The 27,482-nt window shown below is 33.7% G+C and overlaps 3 protein-coding genes across 11 annotated transcripts in view; 2 read left to right on the top strand and 1 right to left on the bottom strand.

Moving 5' to 3' along the window:
- cacnb2a (calcium channel, voltage-dependent, beta 2a) overlaps positions 1–1,160 on the top strand; it is a 34,748-nt gene extending 33,588 nt beyond the window's left edge. For all 3 annotated transcript variants that reach the window (XM_042761186.1, XM_042761185.1, XM_042761187.1), the window contains exon 13: positions 420–1,160. In XM_042761186.1, the coding sequence (XP_042617120.1) occupies positions 420–914 (495 nt within the window). In that variant the 3' untranslated portion in view covers positions 915–1,160. The remainder of the gene's footprint in view (positions 1–419) is intronic.
- A 4,687-nt stretch (positions 1,161–5,847) lies between these two features.
- On the bottom strand, positions 5,848–9,561 carry myl12.1 (myosin, light chain 12, genome duplicate 1). The gene is made up of 4 exons (XM_042761184.1): positions 9,403–9,561; positions 7,881–8,095; positions 7,252–7,413; positions 5,848–6,592 (listed from the first exon to the last, which is right to left on the bottom strand). Exons 2-4 carry the CDS (start codon positions 8,065–8,067, stop codon positions 6,420–6,422), a joined length of 522 nt encoding a protein of 173 aa, XP_042617118.1. The 5' UTR covers positions 8,068–8,095; positions 9,403–9,561; the 3' UTR covers positions 5,848–6,419.
- A 4,191-nt stretch (positions 9,562–13,752) lies between these two features.
- LOC109048401 (M-protein, striated muscle-like) overlaps positions 13,753–27,482 on the top strand; it is a 41,821-nt gene continuing 28,091 nt past the window's right edge. The window contains exons 1-9 of one of the 7 annotated variants that reach the window (XM_042761176.1): positions 13,753–13,942; positions 14,947–15,131; positions 18,629–18,763; positions 20,507–20,681; positions 23,661–23,818; positions 24,769–24,861; positions 24,948–25,036; positions 26,292–26,336; positions 26,484–26,507. In XM_042761176.1, coding sequence (XP_042617110.1) covers positions 14,989–15,131; positions 18,629–18,763; positions 20,507–20,681; positions 23,661–23,818; positions 24,769–24,861; positions 24,948–25,036; positions 26,292–26,336; positions 26,484–26,507 — 862 coding nt within the window. In that variant the 5' untranslated portion in view covers positions 13,753–13,942; positions 14,947–14,988. Of the gene's footprint in view, positions 13,943–14,920; positions 15,132–18,628; positions 18,764–20,506; positions 20,682–23,660; positions 23,819–24,768; positions 24,862–24,947; positions 25,037–26,291; positions 26,337–26,483; positions 26,508–27,482 lie in introns of all 7 variants that reach the window. The other 6 variants (XM_042761175.1, XM_042761177.1, XM_042761178.1 and 3 more) reach the window with 6 other exon arrangements.

Here is a 27,482-nt window from a genome sequence, read left to right as displayed (position 1 = left end):
GAGGAAAAAAAGTCAAAATTGTGAGAGAAAAAAATCAGAATTGGGAGAAAAAAAGTCAGTTACCTTTTTAGATTTATTCAGTGGCAGAAAACTTCCATATAAGTTTTATAAGTTTTCATATAAGCTTCCATATAGATCTGATGTGGTTTGTAGTGATTTGCAGAGATTTCAGTGTGTGTGTGTGTGTGTGTGTGTGTGTGTGTGTGTGTGTGTGTGTGTGTGTGTGTGTGTGTGTGTGTGTGTGTGTGTGTGTGTGTGTGTTAAACAATAATCTTTTCGGTAACACTTCACAGTAAGGTTGCATTTGTTAACATTAGTTAAATACATTAGTTGTAGTTAATTAACATTTGTTAATTACATTTAGTTTGGGTTTGCTATCCATATAACTCCATTATTCCATGTGTGCGTTGCTAAAACAGGGCAGAGCACGTGAGCAGACAGCAGAGAGATCAACGGAGATCAAGACGGGCTTTTATGAAGACTACCATCATCATCATCATCACTACCAAACTCAGAAGCAAGGACATTTGGAAGACGACAACACTGAGGAGCGAGACGCTAAAGCTAACAACGACCAACAACTGAGTGAATGGAGAAGCGGTCACAAACACCACAGCCATCATCATCACCATCACCGCCACAATCACAGTCGCACCACGAGGACGCTTTCCAAACAAGAGACGTCAGAGTCCATGTATCCCGAGCCTCTCGCTGGACAAACACAGGAAGAGGAACAGCCAAACCATCATCACCATCATCATCACCACCGGGGCGACAAAGAGAAGGAATACGACCACAATGAGAGGAACAACCGTCAAAGAGGAAAGCAGAGGTCACAACGAGAACCTCATCATGAGCGGGACAGGAAACGAGGAGAGGAGGAATGGGCGAGAGAGCATTACATAGAGCAGTGACACACGTGCCACAAACACACCGACCTCAATCTTATGTGTAATGTATATGACTCGTGTAAATGACTTTTCCAAGTGTGGACAAATTAAATGTGTATAATTATGTATAATTTAATATGGCATGAATGATGAAATTCTCTTTTATTCTCTTTATTTATTTTTAATTCCTTTCTTTTTCTTTTTTTAAAATTATTTTTTATCTGATTTTCTTTCCTGGTCTTAATGAACAAATGATAGATGCGTGTTAATATATATTATATATAATATATATATATTGTATATATATATATATATATATATATATATATATATATATATATATATATATATGTATATATATATATATATATATATATATATATATATATTGTATTTTATATGTATATATAATATATATATATATATATATCTGAATCTGAATCTTATAGCTTGCTCTGACTTTGAAAAAAATCTTGGTTTTCAGCTGTTGTTCGGGGCAAAAATGTCACAGAAAGTGACAAAGAAAATGGCAAAGTGTGAATATTATAGAAATCTGCTGTTTATTTTATCTTATATATTTCTTTAAATTCTACTTTAGGTCATGTTAATTACTCAGATTATTATTATTAATTATTATTATTATTATTTATAGAGGCTTGTTTTTGCCATAGGATTAAAAAAAGTAAAAGCTACTTTTTATCTCACAGTTCTGAATTTCTTTCAATTTTGAAAAAGAAAAGAAAAAAAATCACAAGAAAAAAAAGGTCAGAAAAAATTTACAATCACCCTTACCAAAAAAAATATATTATGAAAAAAAAAAAAAAGAAAAAAGAAAAAACGAATTGCGAGATATTGCAAGAAAAAATTCAGATTTGTGAGATAAATTGCAATTACCCTTATTTTTTTATTCCATGGCTGCAACATTCTTCCATAATTATTATTATTTTGTTGTTTTTGAATATTCTGTTCACACACAAAGACATCATATTATGCTAAAAAAAGGTTAGAATTCTCAATTGCATCTTCACTGCTGTCTGTGTTTAGTTTTAAAACAAAATAGGATATTTATTTTATGTTGTGTGGATGTCATTTCAAATTGTTATTTAATGTTAATTACTTGTGTGTTAATGTTATAAAAGTGTGTATTGCCTTGCATATAGGATAAAGATGTTACAAAAACGACATGATAGTGTTGGTTTACTTCTCCAGCAGTCCTGGGACGTTTTAAACTACCATCCTGACAAACTGAACAAGATTTTAAAAAATGCCACAGGAAATTTGTTAAATTAGAAGAAGACTATTTGAGGTTTGTTTCCATCTTTATAGTCTTTGAACTGCTAGAGATATGACAGATACTCAGAGTATTTTAGGCTTTTGTTACTGTTACTTATGAACAGAGATGCATTCCCTGCAGAAAAAAAAAAAACAGCATATGCTGGTTAGGTATGTTTTGACGCTGGTTTATGATGGTCTTTTGCTGGTTTATGCTTGTCCTTTGCTGGTTTATGCTGGTCATTTGCTGGTTTATGCTGGTCCTTTGCCAGCACATGACCAACATAAACCAGCAAAGGACCAGCATAAACCAGCACATGACCAGCATAAACCAGCAAAGAACCAGCATAAACCAGCAAAGGACCAACATAAATCAGCACATGACCAGCATAAACCAGCACATGACCAGCATAAACCAGCAAAGGACCAGCATAAATCAGCACATGACCAGCATAAACCAGCACATGACCAACATAAACCAGCAAAAGGACCAGCATTAACCAGCATAAACCAGCACATGACCAGTAAAGAACCAGCATAAACCAGCACATGACCAACATAAACCAGCAAAAGAACCAGCATAAACAGCACATGACCAACATAAATCAGCACATGACCAACATAAACCAGCAAAACGACCAGCATAAACCTGAAAAGAACCAGCATAAACCAGCAAAGGACCAGCATAAATCAGCACAGACACACAACATAAACCAGCAAAAAGGACCAGCATAAACCAGCACATGACCAGTAAAGGACCAAGCATAACCAGCATAAACCAGCACATGACCAAAGATAAACCAGCAAAAAACCAGCATAAAAACCAGCACAATGACCAGTAAAGGACCACATCATAAATCAGCACAAACCAGCATAAACCAGCACATGACAGTATAAAACCAGCATAAACAGCACATGACCAACATAAATCCAGCAAAAGAACCAGCATAAACCAGCACATGACCAACATAAATCAGCACATGACCCAAACATAAAAAACCAGCAAAAGGACCAGCATAAACAAACCACCAGCATAAACCAGCAAAGAACCAGCATTAACCAGCAAAGGACCAACATAAATCAGCACATGACCAGCATAAACCAGCAAATGACCAACATAAACCAGCACATGACCAGCATAAACCAGCAAAGGACCAGCATAAATCAGTACATGACCAGCATAAACCAGCACATGACCAACATAAACCAGCAAAAGGACCAGCATAAAGACAGCACATGAATCCAGCATAAACCAGCACATGACCAACATAAACCAGCAAAAGAACAGCATGACCAGCACATAAACCAGCAAAAGCAAAGGACCAGCATAAACCAGCACATGACAACATAAACCACCAGCACATAACCAGTATGACCAGCATAAATCAGCACATGAACCAGCATAAACCAGCACATGACCAAGCAAAAAACAGCATAAACCAGCACATAACCAGCATAAATCAGCACATGACCAGCATAAACCAGCAAATGACCCAACATAAACCAGCAAAAGGACCAGCATTAAACCAGCATAAACCAGCATAAAATCAGCACATGACCAACATAAACCAGCAAAACGACCAGCATAAACCAGCACATGAGCAGCATAAACCAGCAAAGGACAGCATAAACCAGCAAAACCAGACCAGCATAAACAGCATACCATAACGGACCAGCACATGACCAGCATAAACCAGCAATGGACCAGCATAAACCAGCACATGACCAACATAAACCAGCAAAAGAACCAGCATAAACCAGCAAAGGACCAGCATAAACCAGCAAAGGACACATGAAACCAGCACATGCATAAACCAGCAAAGGACCAGCATAAACCAGCACATGACCAGCATAAACCAGCACATGACCAGCATAAACCAGCAAAGGACCAGCATAAACCAGCACATGACCAGCATAAACCAGCACCCCAGCGTCAAAACATACTTAACCAGCATATGCTGTTTTTTTTTCAGCAGGGTTTACAAAGGAACTGCACTAAGCGCCTTTAAAGGCAGAAATGTGCAATTTATGTTCTCGTAAAAATAAACTTTTATTAATTTTCCCATTAAAAAATAAAAATAAAAATGTGTTATTTGAGCTGACAAGCAGTAATGGTCTTTTTAGCAGCCAGACTTCTAATCTTATAGTCTTGCATATGAATTTCTGGTTATGGATTACTGAATTTCTGTGGGTGGGACCAAAAATGGTTTATTCACACAGGACTTGGTCATATCATAATAATAATAATGTTTAAAAGGGAATTTCGCACCAGAGGCGATGTGAAAAAGCGAAATGAATCATCGATAAACAGTCCTGATAGGAAAAAAGACTTATTCAGTCGTGTTTGACCATCACTACAGAATCACTAAACAGCTGCCATTAAAACACACTTCTTGTATGATACATTTATTTTCATTAAATTCATCATTTTCTATTATAGAAAAATAATTAGAGGCAAAAGTCTGGAAATGCACATATTTACTTTCCCATACTCCGCTTTCATTTCCGTGTCTAATCAGAGACATCACAACACAATACATTAGTGTTAGCTGTAAATACAACTATAAGCTTATCAGTCTTTCACAGCGTTTCTGTGCAAAAAGTGCTATTTATTAAACATATTGTCGTATGCGCGGCGGTCGCAGCTCACAGCGCCACCTAGCGCTCGAGTGAAAAATTATGCAGAACAACCTTAACATGTCTGAATACCTGCTCTCTTTTTATGCCTCGTTATTCTAAGATTTCGACAGAATAAATAAAGTAATATAATAGTTTAATAGCCTAGATTAAAGTAATATTCTTGTGAATTGTAATAAGTATCCCCATGTTACAGAATCAAAGAACATTACTTTTATAAAGAAAGTGTATATATATATAGTGTGTGTGTGTAATTAAGAATGTACACGTTTTTTAAAGAAGTTTCTTATGCTCATCAAGGCTGCATTTATGAAATTTATAAAATACAGAAAAAAATAAGTACAATTCTGAAATATTATTGCAATTTAAAATAACTGTTTTCTATTTGAATATATTGTAAAACGTTATTTATTTCTGTGATCAAAGCTGAATTTTAATTTCATTAATTTTCAGTAATGGTGCTGAAAAATCAGCTTTGATCACAGAAATAAATTATATTGTAAAGTATATTAAAATCGAACAGTTTTAAATTGTAATATTTCACAACATTGCTTTTTTTTCTGTATTTTTGATCAAATAAATGCAGCTTTGTTGAGCATAAGAGACTTCTTTCAAAAGTAATACAAATTTTACTGATCCCAAACTTTTGTTAGGCTGTGTGTGTTCATATATACTTCATATTTTGAATGTGTGTGTGTGTGTGTATATATATATATATATATATATATATATATATACATATATATACACACACACACACTTATCAAAGTTTATAAACATTTATCTAGTTACTATTAACTAATAGTTTATTCTTAATCAAGTAATAAATAGTTGCTAGCTGAAGTCTTAAGTCTGTTGAACATAAAATATTTTCACTGTTTCTTTAGAAAATAAATTGCTCAGTCAAACCAGAGTTATAAAGTATCAGCAGCACTGTAATAAACAAAAAACAACAATTATGACTGTATTCACAATTACATTTGAGTCCAAAAACATTGACATAGACATCCAAAAAAAAAAAACTACAACATTAAACTGCACATAAAAATGTTTTAACAAGAGAGATTTATTTAAAATATTTAATATTATATAATGTAAAAATTAGGCAACGAAATCAAATGAGATCAAATGCATCTAAATATATCAACACGTTCACATTTTTTACCGTCTGAGTCAACAAAGAAATGAGATTCGTCTTTGAGGTCTGAAACTACTTACGACTATCTATTATAAAAACCTCAGACATGCTCAGAATATGAAAACATGATCCATGAGCCCTGTACTAATAAAACACTTTTACCAGTTAACAGTGAGGTGTTATGAAATCTAGAGGAGTTTGTTCCAGTAAAACACTGGCACACACACCTCAAAAAAAAAAAAAGTGCATGGTTCAATCTTGCATTTTAACAGCTCTTACCACGAGTGACTTTCTGATTCTGTATCATAACCCATTCAAAACATGATGTCTTATTCCAGTGAAGTTAAAGTAAACACGTAATTTCATACGCACATACAGTATATTAAAGCTAAAGTTGCATTCTCATGGGGATCCAGGTGAACGGACAGCACTGATTTCTCTCGCCTAAAGGTTTTTTTTTTTTTTTTTTAAAGGACATTTGTCTAATCGTCTTTGTCTTTGGCTCCGTGTTTAAGAATACGGGTGAACTCCACATAGTTGAAGTTGCTCTTTTTATCGATCGGCGCTTCTCTGAAGAGCTCGTCGACCTCTTCGTCTGTGAATCGGTCACCCATAGTGGTCAGCAGCTCCCTCAGATAGTCCTCCGGAACGAAGCCTGTGAGGAACAAAAACAATCACAGCTTCATCTTTAGTCCAGAGACAGTCTGCTGCTTCGTTAAGAGGAAAGTCTATAAACGTGATTATTTTTTCCTCAATATTTTAGTTATACTCCGTTCTGTCTGTCCACAGCTGCATAACTCTTCACACTTAAAAAGATTTATGTATTTAAACTGCATTAGGAAGTTTTAACCATCTAATAAACCTAACTTGATGCATATTTTTATATTTGTCAGTCATAAAAACAACGGGTAAGAAATGGGTCAAATTTTGTAATAATTCTAATAAACTGAATGTGTTTTAAATACACAATAACCAGGTTTACATATTTATCATCAATAGATCCAATTAGTTTCAATCTTATACACTAATTTAATATTGCTTAACCATGTTCATACTTTTTAGCTGAATGAATGTAACTGATTTCACATTTTTCGCTGATTCCAATAAATGCATTTGGAAAATATAATTTTATGATTTAACAGAATAAATAAGTTAATAATAAACTATGTTTTTGTTTTGTTTTTGGCAGAAATCTTATCCATTTCATTTATGCATGACTGACAAACACTTCAAATATATAAATCTTGTATTTAATTGGTGCACACTTGTGTGTAATGAATTGTGTTCATGGATATGATCAGAGAATCTGTTCACCTGTTCCTTCCTCGTCGAAGCAGGCAAACGCATTACGAATGACTTCCTCTGGGTCTGTGCCGTTGAGCTTCTCTCCAAACATCGTCAGAAACATTGTGAAGTTTATGGGCCCGGGAGCTTCTGTCATCATTGCCTCCAAATAATCATCTGTTGGGTTCTTCCCTGAAAGACAGAAGAAAAACACATCCAGTCTGTTATTCTGTAAAATGACAGGGTGCTCATAATCTCATTTACTTCTGTGTGTGTGTGTATATATTTAGGTTATTTATTTTTTGTATGATGCAAGATCCTCAAAAAAAAAACTAATTTGCAAAGCTATCACAAATCTTTTTTTTTGCTTTTTTATTATGTGATACGTAGATTCACACACGAACATATAATATGAACATATTAACGCCTCCTATACAAACATGCATTAGATGTTTTCTAACCTGAATCAATCTAACAACAAGAGCTATAACATATTTTAAAAGTAAGAGGCGGAACTGCAATCTTCCAAATGTAACCAGTTCCTCTCCGTCTGCATTATGTACTCGGGAGAAAGTATGATTACATTGAAAACAATGAAATGCAAAATGAAAGCGAGCATTTTAATCCATCAGGGGACTTTAATGAAAACGGATCGTTACCAAGAGAGGCAAGCATGTCGTGGAGATCCTCCTTATCGATGAAGCCGTCGCGGTTCTGGTCGATCATGTTGAACGCTTCCTTAAACTCCTGAATCTGCGACTGATCGAACATAGCGAAGACATTGGAGGTCGCCCGCTGAGGGCGTTTCTTGGTGATCTTTCCCTTGGTGCGACATTTGCTCGACATTTCGGCTCTGTTTGGTTTTACCTACAAGCTAAAAAAAAAAAAAGACATTACAAACAATCCCAAAAATAGTTTACTCTTCAGCTCAAAAACTAATTAGAAAATGATTACATTGTGCATAAAAAGAAAAAAAAACAAGCACCAACCAAAATGATAATAAACATCTCCGATGTCTTTGTGGTTGTTCAAAGCTAAGCATCTGAAGGTTTACGAAGGTGCATTTTTTTAAGAGCATGCAAAGAAAATAATAAGTCGAAGGGAACACAATATGTCACTATATTCTCTAAATGTAAATGTCTGGGGAGCAGAAAATTAGTTGCATCGGCACTTACAAAATACAACTTACCAACCATCTACATTACTTTTAATTCATTTTACAAAAAAAAAAAAAAAAAAAACTAGAATGTGGAAAAAACCTTTACTGCAGATTCTGATCAAAAAATGCAAAGACAACAAAAAAGTGCTGTTCTTGCTTGGTATTTTTGACTTATTTTCTTATTTTTAGATGTTCAAACATCTAAAGATTCTTGAATCAAGACACATTTATGTGAGAAGCATACTGATTTTGATAAGAAGCCTTGTTTTCTGTGAAACTGATCAACATGAAATGAGTTAGTATTTAAAAATAACAAATATCTGCCAGTAGGACAGACATGTGCTCCTGTGTCAGGCATAAACTCCCCTCATTTTGTTCAATATCTCAAAACAAGACTCTTGCATCTCCATTCTGCATCTAGTGTAAGGATGTTCAGATATCTGTAGTGGAAAACATGCACCGACTGAGTTTATGACCTTCTGCTCCGATTTAAGATTTTTTTAAAGGCCTTATTTTGTGGAAGGGGGCAGAAAAGGCCTTATGTACTCCATGTCAAAGCAAACACGTCTCAGTGAGAATGTTAAATCTTTTAATCCTGGGTAACAGGAGTTAAAACATGTGAACCAATGACTTTTAATAACAATACAGTAACATCAGCTGAAAACAGCTGCGGCGAGTCCTGCATTACATCAGCCATAAACGGAGTACAAACAGGTATAAGAGGTGCTTAATTAGATTTTTTAAAGGACAAAGAGAAACTGATGTGCCTCTGTCTCACAAGTGAGCCATCTGATTCATTTATCGCGCATTTCAGACGCTGTGTAGTAACGCTAGCTAGCGGATTTTCGAAGGCAAGGTTAAACAAAACATAAAATCAGACCGGAAGCAAGTACGACGACACTTTTTCGCAAAAGCTTACATATTTACAAAGTCACAGATGAAAAGAGGTTAATAGAATTCCATAACTAAATCTTACAAACAGTCTATACGTATCAAATAATTAAAGAAAACAAGCGTCTCACCGAAGAACTGAGCTCGACGGTTTCCAGCCGCGTTCAACCACCGCCCGAACTTCCGGCTTCCGCCTCGACCGGACCACCGTGAAACGGGAACAATGTCCCGGATGAGAAATAAAGATTCACAAAATGTGCCGTGACATGTGAGAACCGCAAGAGAATTCCTTTAAAACGCTCTATACAATACATATACGTTTTTCATGTGAACAGACTCGTTAATGAAATATTGTGAATATGCTACCCCTTTATCCTCCGCTTTAGTTTCTCCAGACACGCCCCCAAACAAACACTACGTAATCGTTCTTAAACGTGACCATATATGGGCTTAAATCTGTTTTTCCCGTTCAGCGTGAGGCGACGTAACATTTATTGCATTGTTACTGTAAATTTTATTTGTTTATACTGTTTACTTTTACAAAGCAAAGGTGACTTATTATTTTTAATAATTTATTAGGCTGTTAAAATTGAATTCAAATGAATCAGTCAAAGTGTCTATCATTATAACAACATCTTTATTTACATAAAAGTAACATAACTAAATTTCTGTCCAATTGCGTCTACTCCTACATGCTTTTATGGAGTTAAAACTTAACTCTCTGAATCACTTCAAATAGATCATTTAAAGTCCAGTGAACCTAATACTGTGTTGTACAAAATTTGGGATGCAGCCTGTTATTTTTTATTTTTTACAGTGAAAGTACATTAAAAAGTGTACATTTTGAACTGTAAATCTATAAGCATGCATCATACATGTCCAAAGAATCAGGTGCATGGTGTATGCATGTATTCATTTGATTGTTTGTTTGTTTGTTTGTTGATTGATTGATTGACTGGTTGATTGCAACTATATTGACAAAACCTTATTTTAATAATAAAAAAAAAATTTGTCCCACAGAAAAAAAGTTGATTTTGGAGAAGACAAGATTTAGCTGGACTGAGTTAACTTAATTTCTGATACAGTGTTTTAACGCCACCAAATCCATGCAACTTCAATGATATAAATATCCTTTTTGGAAGCTGCATCCAAAATTCAGTCTCAAAATCTGAGTGGGCCAGAGCTCCCTCGAGGGCGTGACACTTATACATTCGTATTCAGGAGTGTATGCAGCATTGATTAATACTGTAGGGCCACAAGAGAGAGTACTTGTGCTGTAAGCGTGTGTAAAATATTTTTGAGTTTTAAAAGATAGAATTTAAATCATTATTCGTATTTTAGGCCCGAACTGTATTTTTCCGGTAGTTGCACATAACTCTATATTACATGTGAGGAGGCATTCAGATTTATGACATGTTAAAAAATAAATATCCCTATGAATTAATTTTTGTATAATGCAATATATTTTATGACAAAAGCAAAGTGAAAGGCTTGTAGTTTCATATATTCTGCAGAAGATGCCATACAGCAGCTGTATTAATCCCAGGGTCAGCCAAACGTTTACAAAGACGAAAATACACAGGTATATTCATGACAACAACAGCCTCATAAACAGGCAGCTGGTCTGAACACACACACACACACACACACACACACACACACACACACACACACACACACACACACAAACACACGCTTTTCCAGGAAAAGTAGGCCTGTTCTCTTTTGGTTTGATTGGCATCAACATAACTGGAACTTTATGCATTACTGTTTAATCTCCACTCTAAAAAATGCTGGGTTGTTTCAACCCAACTGTTGGGTTACATTTTTAAATTACATTTTTAACCCAAAATTTGGGTTAGTCGATATTTGACCCAAAGATGGGTTGAAACAACCCGGGTGTTTAGGAGAGTTGCATTCTGTTTAAGATGAGCCGTAGTATGACTGTAAACAAATTTCTTGTATGTGTAAACCTGTCAATAAAGCTCTTTCTGATTCTGATTCTAAACTACAAAGCATTTGCTCAATCTAGTGAGGTCTACCTTATGTAGGCTACACATATTAATTAATTGGAAATTACCATTTTGCTTTTGTACCATTCAGTTAACATCATGATTTACAAAAAGAGTTTTAAAAGGATAAAAACAAAACATATGCAGTTTGAATAGATAAAAATGAACGATCCCCATCATTTGTAATAATTATGTAAAAGCCATGCTCGCTAAAACAGAACATATTAAACCACGAACTCATTACACTTGGCACAGAGTGGACAAAATGGTCAATGTTTACAATGTTCATTTTATTAAGAATGATGTAATTCAGTTATTATGGGTAGCACTTTACAATGATTCTGAAGCAGTATTTGATAAATTTAATAAAATAGAAAATAGTTGCATGAATAAATTCATATTTCACAATGTTACTGTTTTACTGTAGTTTTGCTCAAATACAGTACATACAGCCTCTGTTTGCATAAGAGATTAATTCCTAAACATAAAAAAAAATCTTAATTATTCCAAACTTGCGAGTGGAAGGCATGTTGTAATGTGTTACACAGGTCTAACAGATATGCATAAATGGTTCCAGACTGCCTGCAGAAGAAGAAAAACAACAACATAGAAATAATTCTCTCTCTATCTCTCACACACACATTCATTGTTGCTGGTATGTGTTGTATGTGAGGGGGGATAACAATAACATGGCTATTGTTAGTGCAGACCACAGCTGAGATGAAGGCCTTGGAAAAGAAGGTCAGAAGCTTATAAAGGTAACCATTTCTCCATGGACAAACCGGAAAAAGTCTAGTTTGCTTGTATAATATAAATACATACAGTTGTTCCATAAGTATCTGGCTCCCTTCCACCTTTGCCTGCTGGTCTCTGGCATCAAATGAACCCAAACTCTACCTTCTTGACACACAAGAAGAATCCTCATTGCTTCTCACATGTCAAGCAAGTGCGTGTTAATTGTGTCAATTATGTCTCTTCAGAAGACTGCGATGATTGATGTGGATTACTTCTACAATATCTTTATGGACTTTTTGCAGCACCAGAGTTTTGGATGAATAGACTTTCAGTGGACAGACAGAAATTTTGAAATTGAAAAATATCCACATTTGTGTTTCGAAGATGAACAAAAGTCTTATTGGTTTGGAACAACATGAGGGTGAGTGAGTAGATGATAAGACTCTGGTAACACTCTTTTGTCTCTTGTGTGTTACTTTGGCATTTTCGCCTGAATCACATTCCTGTCTGGGATCTGTCAGTGATGTTAGAGGTGCTCTCAAGCCCTTATTATCTGTATCTGATAAGGTTTTATCGCTTGAAGTGACTTTGCTTTTGGCTTTGTTCAAGAGATTTGGTTCAAAAGTCTTAACATAAAATCAGTGCAATTTTGACTCATTGGTGGCAATAAAAGATTAAGACGGACCACAAAATTGGTCAGACTGAAGCTCCAAGCCTCCTCTATCTCTGTGCCAATTTTAAAACGTTTATGGTTAGAAAGTGATTAGCGAAACATCAGTGCAAATACGCATTGGTGGTGATAGAGAGTCTGAAAGACAGAACCACAAAATTGGTTAGACTGAAGCTCTGTACCAATTTTCACAAAATTTGCAAATCTTCCCCATTGTTGGTGCTTGAAAGAACGCCCCCAAAATTGGTCAGATTGAAGCTGCAAACCTCCTCTATCACTGTGCCAATTTTCACAACTATTTATTAAACAGTTCAAAAGTTATAGCATAAACATCAGTGACACTTTGACCCATTGGTGGCGCTAGAAGGTTTGGAAGACCAACCTCAAAAATGGTCAGATTGAAGCTCAAACTCTCTTTTATCTCTGTGGCAATTTTCACAACTTTTTACAAAGCAGTTCTAAAACTGATAGCGTAAACATATTTGACCCATTGGTGGCGCTAGAGGGTTAGGAAGACCAACCTCAGACTGGAGCTCCAGCCCTCCTCTATTTCTTTAAAATCTTTTTTACAAAAACGATTCTAGTTCTACAAAAAGAAGAAGTAGAAGAACATTCTAATTATGAATAGGTGGCTTTAAAACCTTTTCCAACATTAATTCCATTAGGCAGCTCATGACAGTCCCACTTCAAATCTTATGACAAAACCAGACTTTATTGACATTTATATAAAGTTTGGCATTTATTATTAATGATGTTCTAGTAATTGGTTGACTTGAGTTAAATCGTAGTCATTTTATGCAGGGATAATTGTTGGGATGTACCAAATGTGAAAATAATTAAAAACTTGCTGTGATTTTATTTTATTTGAAAAAAGGTGTTGTATAAACTATTTCATTCATTAAATAAACGCCACTTGGTTAGGCTATTTGTTATGTAATAACCAAAAACATACTTTTTTATACACTGTAAATGACATATTTAACTCGTTATGAGGTACAGGGCGTGCAATGTAAATGCGCCGATGCTCCTGTGCACTACGGCTATATTTAACGGCCCCTGTCGCCATAAAAGGTCGTGAGAGTCACTTGGACATTCCTACCATCGCCAATATTATTTTTGTTGTGTGGACAGCAGCTCCGATCCCGGTCACCGCGCCGCGCCAGTTTGCGTCTTTGCTTGGATTTGGATCTTGGTTGGGCTCCTGACGCGCCGCTCTCTGGTTCGGCTCTGAGCTGTTTGCAGACCTTTGGCAAGGTGAGAGGATCCGCTGCATGAACGCACGAAGCTTGTCAGGTGAAATAGAGCATGCTTTGCGAATCTTGTGGATTACACAATTCATTCTAAACCCGTGTAGGGAAGACTGAGGTTAGCGCTGAAAAAGAAGAAGAAGAAAAAAAAAAAGAATTGAAAATAGATTTACTTAACACACGCTGACCTTTTGTGGGGTGTGTTGTCACATGTTGCATGGGGTGGCAATAGGAACAGGATGCTTTCTTGATACTGATTTGAGATTTTTAAAAATATTAAATCATATTTAAAAAGCCTTCTGCACAACATAGGCGTGTTTAGAATGAGGTACAGACTATTTCCACGACATTTAAACATCAAAACAATTATGAAACAGCAAAACTGTACATGACAACATGCAAACATAACATCGACCTTAATTTTGGCCAATAGAAATTGATATAATTAATCAACTATTTTAAATTCTAATATAAATGAGTGACAACCTGACATAAAAAAAATATTGTCCTGAGAAGTGTAACCTTGCAGTCACTATTTCATTAAAAAGTTCACTGTTGTATTATGACTGTGAACAGTGAACTTTTTAATTAAATAGTGACCGCAAGGTTACATATATACATGCATACATATAATACTGTATATATACAGTATATATGTAAAATTATTCTTATATGCATGGTAAAGCTGATGATTAAAAATCTGAAAAGTCTGAACTTTGTATACTGTATATATTTAAGTTCATCTAGATATCAAAGTAAGATTGTATTGCCGTAAAAAAAAAAATCAACAAAAACAAACAAACAAAGAGGTTTTTTTTCTTCTTCAGTAAACAAAGTTAATGGCATTTCAAAATAAAAATGCACCAAATATTTCCACAGGCGAATTTGAAAATGGACTGTGATGTTAAAGCACTGATCAGTCTCGCCTGTGAAATGATTCCTGACAAATCACTGGGTGTAATACGCATATTTAATGTGTTGATAGAAAGTTTTGAATCTTCTGACTAAAAGAGCTTGAGAACTGAAGACAGTATCTGAGCTCAAGAGGACACAATGTCGGGATTGATACCGTTCTACCAGAAACACCACCGCCATTATGATCGCGGCTACCGTAGCCGAGAGGCGGAGTCTGCTATCAGCCAATACCAGCAGAGCTCTAGCACTTACTCTTCACATAACAGCAAAAGCACCAAGGGGTAAGAGAGCATGGTGAGGTCCATCACATCAACAGTCCCATACCCTTAACTTATTCCAGCAGCCAGCTCCTCCTTATGCCTTATAATACACTTATCCTTCACCCGAACACAAAAATGACCCACTACTGTTGTCCCTCTTGTTTTGTCTAATTTGTATTTCAACCAAAAACATCCCTAAAACATGCAGTTTATAGCTGTTTTCTGCATGCAATGTGCTTGTTGTTGACACTTATAATTTCTTCGGTTGACAGATCACCCTCACTTCATGATACATGGGTTTTGTATATTGGCTTTACCTTTGGTACATTGGTGTTTTGTTTTGCTTTTTTACAGAATATTGTCATTGGAGTTGGTTGTGCTGTAAAAAAAAATCGCAATCTAGAGGACTTTTGCTTTAGTTTTAATGACTGACAGTCAGACATTTACAGTATTTACCACTTAAGTTTGGTTCCTAGAGGTCTTCTTGATTCAGAACTTGCTGTGAATCTTTTTAGGCCTTTCTGTGGTTTGGATTTGTGCCTGTGTTTTGTTTGATTTACTCCCTCTGGTCACGTGACTGTTGGCTCGTTTTGGTCTAGGCTGTTGATTACTGGGTCACTCTGAATGTCAGAGTGTAAGGTTATCTTGTGTGTCTCGTAATAGGACTAATGTAACTGCAGCCTCATGAATCTTATAACAACTTGCACAAATTGAAATCTCGCAAGGCTCAGTCATGATTTAATTAGTTTCTTCAACACTTGTTATCATGTCATAATATAAATAGCATTCATAACATAACTTGCCACTTCATTTGGTGTTCTTGATGTCATGGTGTATTTATAGAGGCTAAAGAAGTAGATGTTGTTATGTGTGTCATATGCATTACGCATTTACATTTCTGAGCCACTGTATGTATGTGTGTGGGATTTAGAGTTAATAACAGTTAATAACAATAGAGTCTGTCATTGCACAATTTTTATTTAAGTACATGAATGTTTTCCATTATATTGTATCAAAAAACTGTCAATTACTTCTATTCAAAGGATAAGAAATAATAGCTTACCTGATGCAAATGAAACTGTCTCCCTTTCAGAGTTGCATAGGTGTCCATTATCTTCTCTTCCTATAGTTCTGCAGTCAGATATCCATATTGTTCAGTTAGCCTACAATTTAGCTCCTCCACTTGCAAAGCAGGAATAGAATGAGACATGTAAACCATTTTTGGTTCCCCAAAGAACCTATTAGTGATGAACCATTTTTCTTGGTTCTAAAGAACATTTGAAAAATCCAAAGAATCTTTTTTCACCATAAAGAGCCTTTTGTGGAATGGAAAGATTCCATGGATGTTTAAGATTCTTCATGGAACCATAAATGCAAATAAAGAACCTTATTATTTTTAAGAGTGCACAGACAGATCTGTTGCTCAGCTGTTATCATTTTGTGATCAAATTTGGACAAATGCTCCAAATGCTAAATACAGACCTTGTTGGAACATTTGTTTTTAGCCTGAACAGATCCCTCTTTTATGAGCTGATGTGCTGTACAGGATTAAAGCAGGATATGAAGTGTCACAAGATGGCAGGTTGGCTCACAGGCTTCAGTTTCTGTCCCAGTAATCATGTTATCCAATGATACATGCGCTCCCAGTTGTCTTTGCTAAATGTAGCAAACTGAAAGCTTTTCCATGCTAGAGGAATACAGTTTTTGTCCAATCCCAGTCTTGAACTTGAATGTCTATTTATACACACACTTCTGAGAGGCCTGGAGAAGATAGTGATATGTGAAGATATATGAAGGGTATATGTCATCTAAAGGCATGAGTGTGATGACAGACCAGAAGCAGAGGAATCAGGATGTAAACACACAATGCAAACACACACACACACACACACACACACACACATACACTATGTAAACCCAAGCAGTATAATCCAAAGAGCAAGTGGGATGGTAATACACACAAAGGAGCAAGGAAACAGGGCTCAGATTTACAGTCTTATGGAAAACAAGACTTGACGGACAGCTGAGGATAACACAGTGTTTAAAAGGATTTTTCACTTATGAACACTGATTTGTGTTTGCTATTACTCAGGAAAGAATACACACAGATCAGAAATGATGCTTTCAGTTTCGTTAAGTGGATACCTTTACCCATTGCAACTTACAAATGATGGATATTATAACACAACAAATTCAACCTATTTAATATTATGCTTTTCATATTTTTTTACTAGTAAAATCAAGTTCTGCCCTAAATTTATTTTCACAGTGAATATCATGCTGAATATCTATTAACTCTATGTTAACGCTAATATCTTTTAAAGAAAGAAGTACTGTACTTGTTAAGTGTGAACTGAATGTAATGCTTTTGGAGACTTAGCTGCATGTTTATTAAATGACATTAAAATATATTACAGTTAAAAAAAATTTTTTTAAATGCAGTTAGCTGAACTTTAGAGTGCTTTTTTGACCCACTTAAGTAGGACTTAATAACATGTTTATATATAATTTCATAATTACTTCTATTGTCTTTAAAATATGGTTAAAAGTGCACTGCCAAAAATACTGATAAGCATTTATGGTAAATTAAAATATATTTTAATGCAATTTCTATTGAAACTGGTATGCCATTTATTTAAATATATTTGTAATTACACATTTGTAATGATTGTAATTTAGTACATTCAATATGTATAAACTTTAAATGTAATATTAATAATCAATTATTTGTGCTTTATGTTAGTCAACATGTCAAAATATGCATTTCTTAATGTAGTCTAGAAATTATAAAAACATGATGTTTATTAAATGTAATGATTAAATGTACTTAAAGTAAATTTTTATTTGACAACATTACAAAGGCCCTTTTTAAAAGTGTACTTAAGAAACATTAAAGTCATGAAACTGTCTCTCTTTAAGTCACTTAAGTGGCCTTTTATTATATTATATTATATTATATTATATTATATTATATTATATTATCTGCAAGTAGAGTTTTTAATTGGACGTACACTATAAGTGCAAATTTAAAACAATAAAGCAATTAAGTGCACTTTTTTTCACAAGGATTGAATATCCTGTAACTATTTCCTGAAATATGCTGTTTTGTGTTGATTTTTTTTAGTAAGGAGTAGAAAAGCAGGAGAATTATTAATTTTTTTTTTTTTTTTTTTTTTTTTTGAGGATTGGGCCACTAAAAAGCATCCTATTGAAAGAGAGTGAATGTTTAAGTTCATAGATAGATGTAAGAGTGTGTATATAGGAGGTTGTAGATCCAGTGCACTGAACCTAACGCAAGGTTCTACTCCATACTCTTGAGCACTGAGGAAGATTTTATTGGTCATTTGTTGTAATTCAGGACCACTGACTCCCTTAACTATCTGCAATCTTAGACGTTTTTCAACCTAACATCTTTTCTTCATGACTTCACATCCCTTCTAAAACTCATAATAGCTTGTGAACGAAGTGCTGGATACTCACACACATGTGTGTTTGTTGCAATTTCTGCACCATTGCAGCATCAGAGCTGCCACATACACGGCTCTAGGTGAGGGTGGGGTGAGCCCTCTGCCCAAGAGAGCTAAACCAACCTATCTGGCCATGGACAAGGAGAACCAGATCATCGGTTATGTGGTGCCCATCTTCAGGGGCAGGTAAAGAAACAATCTGGGTTTTGTTAGTGTTGGAACAAACACATGCAGCTGTTCCATACGTCATGTTTTCTGTTGTTAGCATGTGTTTGGTATTATCAAGCACTTCAATAATATCCTATTCATAGCCCTACACCTACAATGGAAAAAAAGTCTCCACATACTGTATCATTTTACAGTCAGATCGCATTGAAGAAATGTTTTAGCATTGTTCTTTAACTGTTGTGAAAAAGAAGTACACTTTAGCATACTTTTAAAAAGTATTGAAATAATATTCTGTAAAAGAACATACTTAAGTGCAAACTGAATGTAATGTTTTCAGACACTTAAGTGCATGTTAGCTGCAATTAAATGAAAATGAATTATATTTTACATTTATATTAAATGCAATTAGATGCACTTTAAAGTGTCTCTTTATCCCACTTAAGTAGATCTTTATATGTAATTTAATAATTACTTCTATTGTATTTAAAATATAGTTAAAGTGCTGCTGAATGTACTGACAAGCATTTATAGAAACTAAAGCATACTTTAATGTCATTTCTGTTGAAACCTGTATGCCATGTATTTAAATATATTTGTAATTACACATCTGCAATGATGAAGCTGCAATTTAGTACAATATATTAACTTTAAATGTAATATTGAATAACAGAGTACTGTTAAAATTATAATCAAGTACTTTATATGTTCTTTAATATATTTGTCAACACTTCAAATAAGTGCACTTCTTTAAAACAGATTATTAAACATTAAAAATATCCTTTCAATTAAAGTTTTTCATTTGACATTATTACAGAGTGCACTTTTTAAAAGAATACTTAAGTATGTTAAGAAATATAAATTCTGACGTGCTTTAGTATGTTTGTCAACACATCAAAATGTGTACTGTTAAAAACAGCAAACATTACTAAAACATGATGTAAAATGCACATTAAGATAAAACTTAATTTTGACATCATTTCTTTATTAAAAGAGTACTTAAGTGTGTTAAGAAACAGTCACGAAAGTATCTCTGTAAGTCACTTAAGAGGCCTTTCATTTCATCAACATTATATTATCTGCAACTACTAAAGTATATATATCTCTATAATTAAATATATATATATACTTTTAAGATTTGAAGTACACTACAAGTACACATTCAATACAATTAAGTGTACTTCTTCTTTACAAGGGATAGCCTTTAACGGAAGCTATAATTTAACATTAAGAAGAAACATTCAGCCCTCTCAGGAATGAATGTAGCCAGAATGGCTCTTGGTAAGACATTTTGCTGCAATGAACCTTTATATTAAAGGGATAGTTCACCCAAAAATTAAAATTCTGTCATCATTTACTCACCCTCATGTTGTTCCAAACCTGTATGACTTTCATTCTTCTGTTGAATGCAAGAGAAGATATTTTGAAGAATGTTGGTAACCAAATATTTGATGGTAGTAATTGACTTCTTTTTTATTTACTTTTTTACCAGCAACTGTTTGGTTACCAAAATTCTTCAAAATATCTTCTTTTGTGTTTGAGGGTGAGTAAATGATGACAGAATTTACATTTTTGAGTGAACTGTCCCTTTAAGGGTGGATGTGAGGTTGCTATAGCAAGGTGCTGGAAGTTTTCTCAAAGAAGAAAGATGTGATTCCATCTTTTGTTTGTAACTCTTGTGTATGTATATTGTATGTGACGCAATATATGTTTTGTTTAAGTCCAGTGGTGTGTGAATGTGATGCTACATAATTCCCCCCTCAGTCATGAGTTTGAAAGCGGCCTATCAGACACTGAGGAAGCTCGCGCTAAAGAGAGCGCCGGGTATCTGGCTCGCCGTGACCTCTTTGCTAGTGGCTTGGAGTCGGAGCGCATCGAACACAAGTCCCGCAGAACCGTCATGAGGGAGTCCGCAGAGCGCATCTCGCTTAGCAAGAGGGTCAGTGGAGATCCTAGTCCTGTTCCTAAACACATAACTCACTACTGCTGTTGTGGTTAGAGATTAATTATACATTTCTCTTCAACACTTCTCACTTAAATATACATTATAACAACTACAAACTGTTGGACTGAGCTACAACACAGCTCCAACAGGTCAATTGCTTTATTACCCTTGTGAAAAGAAGCATACTTTAAATGAATACTTAGTATGGAAATAATATACTTTAAAAATATGTACTTAAGTGCAAACTGAATGAAATACTTTACTACAATCACCTGCATTTTATTAGCAATTAAATGGAATTTTTGTACTTGAAATGCAAATTAAATGGAAATTTTAGAGTACTTTTTTTGACCCACTCACATAGGACTTAACTACATCTTTATATAAACAAGCATTTATGGTAAATAAATGATACTTTAATGTAATTTCTATTGAAACTTGTATGCCATGTATTTGTATAAATATATTTGTAATTACACATTTGTAAGTTGCAATGTAGTGCATACAAATATTAACTTTAAATGCAATACTGAATAACAAACTACAGTTAAAATTATAACCAAGCACTTTACATAGTATGTTAGTCAACACATCAAAATAAGTGTACTAACTTTAAAGCAAGACAAAAGATTAAAACGATGATTTAAAGTAAAACTTTCAATTTGACATTATTACAAAGTGCACTTTTTAAAAGTGTACTTAAGTGTGCTTAGAAACATTCATACAAGTATCTCTCTTTAAGCCTCTTAAGCGGCATTTTATTTCATTAAAATGATCATATCTGTAAATACATTTAAAAAAAAAATAGATATGATTTTAACATTTGAAGTATACTACAAGTGTACATTCAGTACAATTAAGTGCCCCTTTCCATAAGTGTAGAAAAATATCACTGTTTGAACAATCTCCTAACCTTATGGACTAAACTTAAGCATATAACTCAATGGACTTCAATGGTAACTCAGATTGTACATCTGATGGACAAAACAGTCCAAATCTGACAAAACAGTCAAAAACATCCCATTTTGATGTAAATAGGAACTCAATCTATTAAGAAAATGGAGATTTTTTTTAGTAGTGCTGCAACATTTTATGATTTAACCTTTTACAACTACAAACTCATACATTTGCAAACTGATTTTGCCCATGTTACTAAACACAAAGGTAAATTTACACACTCAATGAATACTGTAGGTGTGCATTTTATTGTTTGAAGTAATTAATTGTTCGAAGATGAGAATTTTATTGTTTGAACTAATTTATTGTTTGAAGATGAGAATTTTATTGTTTTGAACTAATTGTGCAACAGGAGATGCATTTGGGTTTGCTTTGATTGCAGGGTTTGAAGAACACTATTAAACTCAAGCATACTGTATGTTCCCTATTTTTAGATAGAAAAAGAGCAAGAAAGTATCACGACACAAACTTTATTTAGTTCTGATCCTGATGCCAACAAATCGTGCCACCGTGGTGCCAGATTTCAAGGGTTGTAATGTTTTATGTGGTTGTGTGGTGTGTGTTAATCTGTGGTGTGTGTTAATTGACTATGAAACCACTGTTGTCGACAAGTGATGTGCTGATCGCTGAGGGAATCCTCAAGGAGATTATATTTACACTGACATGACTGGACTAATAAAACCAATGACTTGTAAGGAGGCACTTGATCCTGATGAACGTTCTGGTGAACAGATTGAGTCTTAATGAACACATTATGAATGCTCAACACATTTTGTGCAGATATTTTGTGAATCTGTTATAATGGAAGAAGTCACATTCATGTTTACCATGCATTACTGTAATTGGATTGGTGGATTTTCTCTTTGTAAATCATCTTTTGGCAAATCACCTTAAAATCCCTTGTCAAAAAGAAGTTCACTTAACTGTATTAAATGTGCACTTGTAGTCTTTAAAGTATATTTTTTTAAAACTGTAATCACAGATAATATTACCTGTTTCATAAGAGACACTTTCAAAACTCTGTCTTACCACACTTAAGTACACTTTTAAAACGTGCTTACTGTAATAAGGTAAAATTAAACAATTTACTTTAAAAATCTTTTTGTCATGTTTTAAAGATCTACACTTATTTTGATGAGTATTTGATTCTAATTTTAATTTGTTAAAATTTTAAATTGTTAAACTTATATTTAAAATCTAAAAATATATTTTAAATGTACTATATTGCAACTACATCATTACAAATGTATAATTACAATAGTTCCAATAGAAAATACATTAAAGTATATTTTAGTTTACCATAAATGCTTGACAGTACATTCAGCAGTTTTTTAACCATACTTGAAAGCAATAAAAGAAATTAAGAAATTACATATAAAGATGTACTTAAGTCCCACTTAAGTGGGACATGAAAAGCACTCTGTAGTTCAGCTAACTGCATTTAATATAAATTTAACCTATAATACATTTTCCTTTAAAATGCAATTAACATGCTTTTAAGTGTCTAAAAAATTACAATCACTTCACACTTAAGTATATTCTTTTAAAGTATATAATTTCCATAATATATGCTCTTTTTAAAAGTATGATAAAGTGCACTTCTTTTTCACAAGGGATAATTATGACAGAAGTAGAAATATTTAATTTGCACAAACAAGGGTAGAAATTATTCTGTCTAATCTCACGTAACATGTATAATGATTGATTCTTGTAGTTATATTTTCAGAAAAGTGTATTTTAATGTTTATTCCATTGCAGTGTCTTGCATTTTAGATTTCTATTGTAAACAAATTACTGTATGCAGTTTTTTGTTGTTGTTTTTACAAATCAAGGGTTTGGTCGAAATCTTCTCAGCTTAACTAGAATGCAGAACATTCCTTTAGGAAGCTTGCATCTTGACATAGTAATGCATTTGTTCATAAGTGCATTTAATTTTTTAAAGCATGCTCATAATGCATTTATGACCAAAAACATTGCCACTTTATAAACACTATGTGAATGGCTGCATGCCCACAGATCCATGAGAACGAAGAGTACCATAAGCGTCTGAACGAGGACAGCCTGATGCACACGCCCGAGTTTGTGATTAAGCCACGATCCCACACTGTTTGGGAGAAACAGTGTGTGCGGCTGCACTGTACCATCTCAGGATGGCCTGAACCACGCGTCGTGTGGTGAGTTCACACGCACAAACACACCTGCTTACAGAAGTATGATGGTTGCATTACATCAAGATTATAATGTAATAAGCAGTGTTATTTTATTATGATTGAGACACTATTATAGTTATTATTGATATATATGAATATTTTCTGTTTTATTTTTACATAAGGTTTTGTACTTTGTATAAATTTTTATGTCTGTAAAGTTGTTATACATTTTATTTCAGTTTAAGTCATTTTAGTACATAAAATTAAACTGAATTAAAAAAAATGAAATAAAATGAATTTCAGTTTTATATATTTTATTCAAGTTAAAGTTTATTTTATTTCAAGTAATGAAATTGTTTTAGTTTTAGTTTTAGTTAACTATAATAACATGTGACAACTCCCCCGTCTTCTCCTTTTGTACTTCATTTACTGCTCCTTTTGTGACCTTTAAGTCAACATGAAATCAAAACTGACTCCATTCAGGGGGCGTTTTCAACTAAAAACAGAAAACTTTTTATGTGTTTTGGCCATTGATTTACATGACATTTTAGGGGCCTGAAAACCTTTGAAAACTGGTTTCAAAGTGTATGTTTTTGAAAATAAAACCATTATCCTCTCCATGTAAACTGCAAAAGTGCAAATTTGTGAAACAGTGACATCAAGCGCATACATATTACATGTTCTTTACGAAGTAACATCGCCAACTACTGGCCTAGCATGCATAATGCAGCATTTCTAGTTGTTTTTACTTGCCATTTATTTGTAATATTTGTGAAATGCACTAGTAATTTCTGAGTAAAAATGGTTTCAGTAGCATTTTTTTTTTTTTTTTTTTTTTTTTTTTTTTTTTTGCATTTGGATTTGGATTGAGGTGCTCTGGAGGATGAACTTGGCCTTCAGCCTATACTTTTCAGTCAAAAAGCTCTGATGCACTACATTACCCCATAGTATTTTAATCTGTTCTTCTCTCTTAGGTACAAGAACAATGTTAGCATTGATCCAATGGCTAAGCCGGGGAAGTACAAAGTGGTGAGCAGCTACAGCGTCCACTCCCTGGAGATCAATAAGTGAGCGCACATGGATTTCTTCCTCTTGAAGCAATAACAGTGATATGCAGTGGTCGTGTGTGTAATATGTCTGTCTGTAATTCCAGGTGTGACTTCGATGACACTGCACAGTACCGTGTGTCAGCCATGAACAGCAAGGGCGAGACCTCTGCTTTTGCTTCTGTTGTCGTCAAAAGTAGGTTTGAAATGAATCATCCTAAACTCTTCCTAATGAGAACATTAAACGTCATAGCACCATCACTACCGGTCAAAACGTCTGGTATTCCTAAATGTTTTTGAAAGAAGTTTCTTCTGTTCAAAAAGGCTGCATTTATTTGCCCCCAAATACAGTAAAAACCGTAATATTGTAAATTTTCTATGTGAATATATTGTAAAAGGTAATGTATTCCTGTGATCCAAAGCTGTATTTTCAGCATCATTACTCCAGTCTTCAGTTACTCAGAAATCATTTTAATATTCTGATTTGCTGCTCAAGAAACATTTCTGATTATTATCAATGTTGAAACAAGCTGTGTTGCTTCATATATTTGTGGAAACCATGAAAAGTAACGTTATTTTTAAAACAAAGAAATGAATACTTTAATTCAGTAAATTAAATTGATTAAAAGTGACAGTAAAGACATTTATAATGTAAAATATTAATTTTCAACATTAATATTAATAAGAACCACTATATCAAATAATATTAAATATTATTAAAGTGCAAATATTAATACTAACTGAGCAGCAAATCAGCATATTAGAATGATTTCTGGAGTAATGATGTTGAAAATTCAGCTTTGATCACAGAAATCAATTACATTTTACAATATATTACAATAGAAAAACGTTATTTTAAATTGTAATAATATTTTTCATAATATTACTGTTTTTACTGTAATTTTGATTTAATAAATGCAGTGAATATAAGAGGCTTATTTCAAAAATATTTAAAAAATCTTAATTATGCCAAACTTTTGACTGACAATGTGCATCCAGTGATTGCGTAAAATTTCACAAAAAGTCTTGAATCGTAGTCTGTCAATACAGCATCTAATTAATACGCAGGATTTCAAGACTTAGTTACTGTCCTAGTCATCTATTTTAGTAATTTTAAGGGTGTATTTATATATTTATTTTTTTGTAACTTGAAATTTGTAAAATGTATGGATTAAATCCAGTGATAGAAACTTTTTCTTGGCATCTACATTCATGTGGTTTTGTATTCAACACCATTACTTTGAGCCGCTAAATATGCGATATATATGAAAAAGTCATGTGACTGAAAAGTACCAATAGTAATTTGAATATTGCTGACAGTTTCATCACAAGGAATAGTTCAAGCAAATTGTAAAATGGGTTGTTGTGGTTTCAAAAGGATCATAAAAAGAACATTTTCCAATTCTTTGATAAAACAGAAAAACAGAAGGTCTTGTCATTTTGTGTGATAGGATTCAAAGGAGAAGTTGATGAGTCTCTGCCATCTCCCAGACTCCGTAAGTATTTCAGAATAAAACCTGATGCTCTTCTTTCACAATTTCTGTATATGTGTTTTGCTGAAGTGTGTGAAGCTGTGAGCATGACGCTAAAGTGTTTCATGTAAGCTGGCTAATGGCTATTTTGTTTCCGATTCGCTGGTACAGAAAGCAGAAGGTTCGGCTTTGAAGGTAACCTTTGTGGAGGATTTTCTATAATGTTCTTTAAATGTTTTAGTCTCGTCTGGTTTTCCTGATCATCTTATATGCATGATCATCTCTTCTCATTGTTTTACTTGTCTATCTTTGTTTATTTGATGAATTTGAATATTATATTACTTGCTTTTTCCATTCTTGAAAAGGGAAACATTCAAACATTCAAACATTCAACATTAATTATACAACAAGGCTAAAATGACATTACATGATAGACTCCGTTTGGACAACAAAAAAGAACTATCAAAGAAATATTAAATGCAACTTTCTAATGATTATCACAGAAAATAATTCCATCACTTATCATAACAGAAAAAACAAACAAAATCATGTTCACTGTAATGCACTCGCAATGCAAATCTCAACACAATTGTACCCGATTGTTTTTGTTTCTTATTCCTTCGATGCATATTGGCAATACAGAAAAAGAAAAAGAAAAAAAAGGTATTATGGTTTCCACCACAGGATAAAGAAAAAAAAGAATTGTGACATTGAGAATTGGTAAAATTTTCAGAACTTTGCAATATAAAAACTCAGAATTTAGAATAAATTTTTGCTTTTTAGAATTTTTGCTGATTTAGAACTTTTTTCTCTAAATCACGATTTTAAATCTTGCAATTCTGACTTTTTACTCAAAATTCTTATTTTTATGTCTCGCAATTTTTGATTTTGCTCTGAATTGTTATTTTTACGTCTTTTAATTCACTTTTTCTCGCAATTCTGAGAAAAGATGTCAAAATAGCGAGTTACAAACAAGCAAGATATTTTTTCTCACAATTTTGACTTTTTTCTCTGAATCATGATTTCAAATCTCGCAATTTTTACTTTTTTTTCTCAGAATTCCGATTTTACATCTTACAGTTCTATTTCTCGCAATTCCATCTTTTTATCTCAGAATTGTAAAAGTTGTGTGAAACATGGTGGACACAAGCTTCCATACTGAGGACAAAA

The sequence above is a fragment of the Cyprinus carpio genome, chromosome A7, assembly GCF_018340385.1.
Source record: "Cyprinus carpio isolate SPL01 chromosome A7, ASM1834038v1, whole genome shotgun sequence".
Classification (NCBI taxonomy): Eukaryota; Metazoa; Chordata; class Actinopteri; order Cypriniformes; family Cyprinidae; genus Cyprinus; species Cyprinus carpio.
The sequence above is the reverse complement of the archived record's forward strand: the minus strand, read 5'-3'. Positions and strand labels throughout refer to the sequence as shown.

Bases quoted from the DNA above. Each gene is read 5' to 3' on its own strand.
- myl12.1 (XM_042761184.1), bottom strand. From the start codon at position 8,067: ATGTCGAGCAAATGTCGCACCAAGGGAAAGATCACCAAGAAACGCCCT. The intron at 7,414-7,880 runs GTAACGATCCGT...TCTGTCTTTCAG, and splicing joins CGACATGCTTGCCTCTCTTG to GGAAGAACCCAACAGATGAT. The intron at 6,593-7,251 runs GTGAACAGATTC...TGTTCCTCACAG, and splicing joins CTTCGACGAGGAAGGAACAG to GCTTCGTTCCGGAGGACTAT.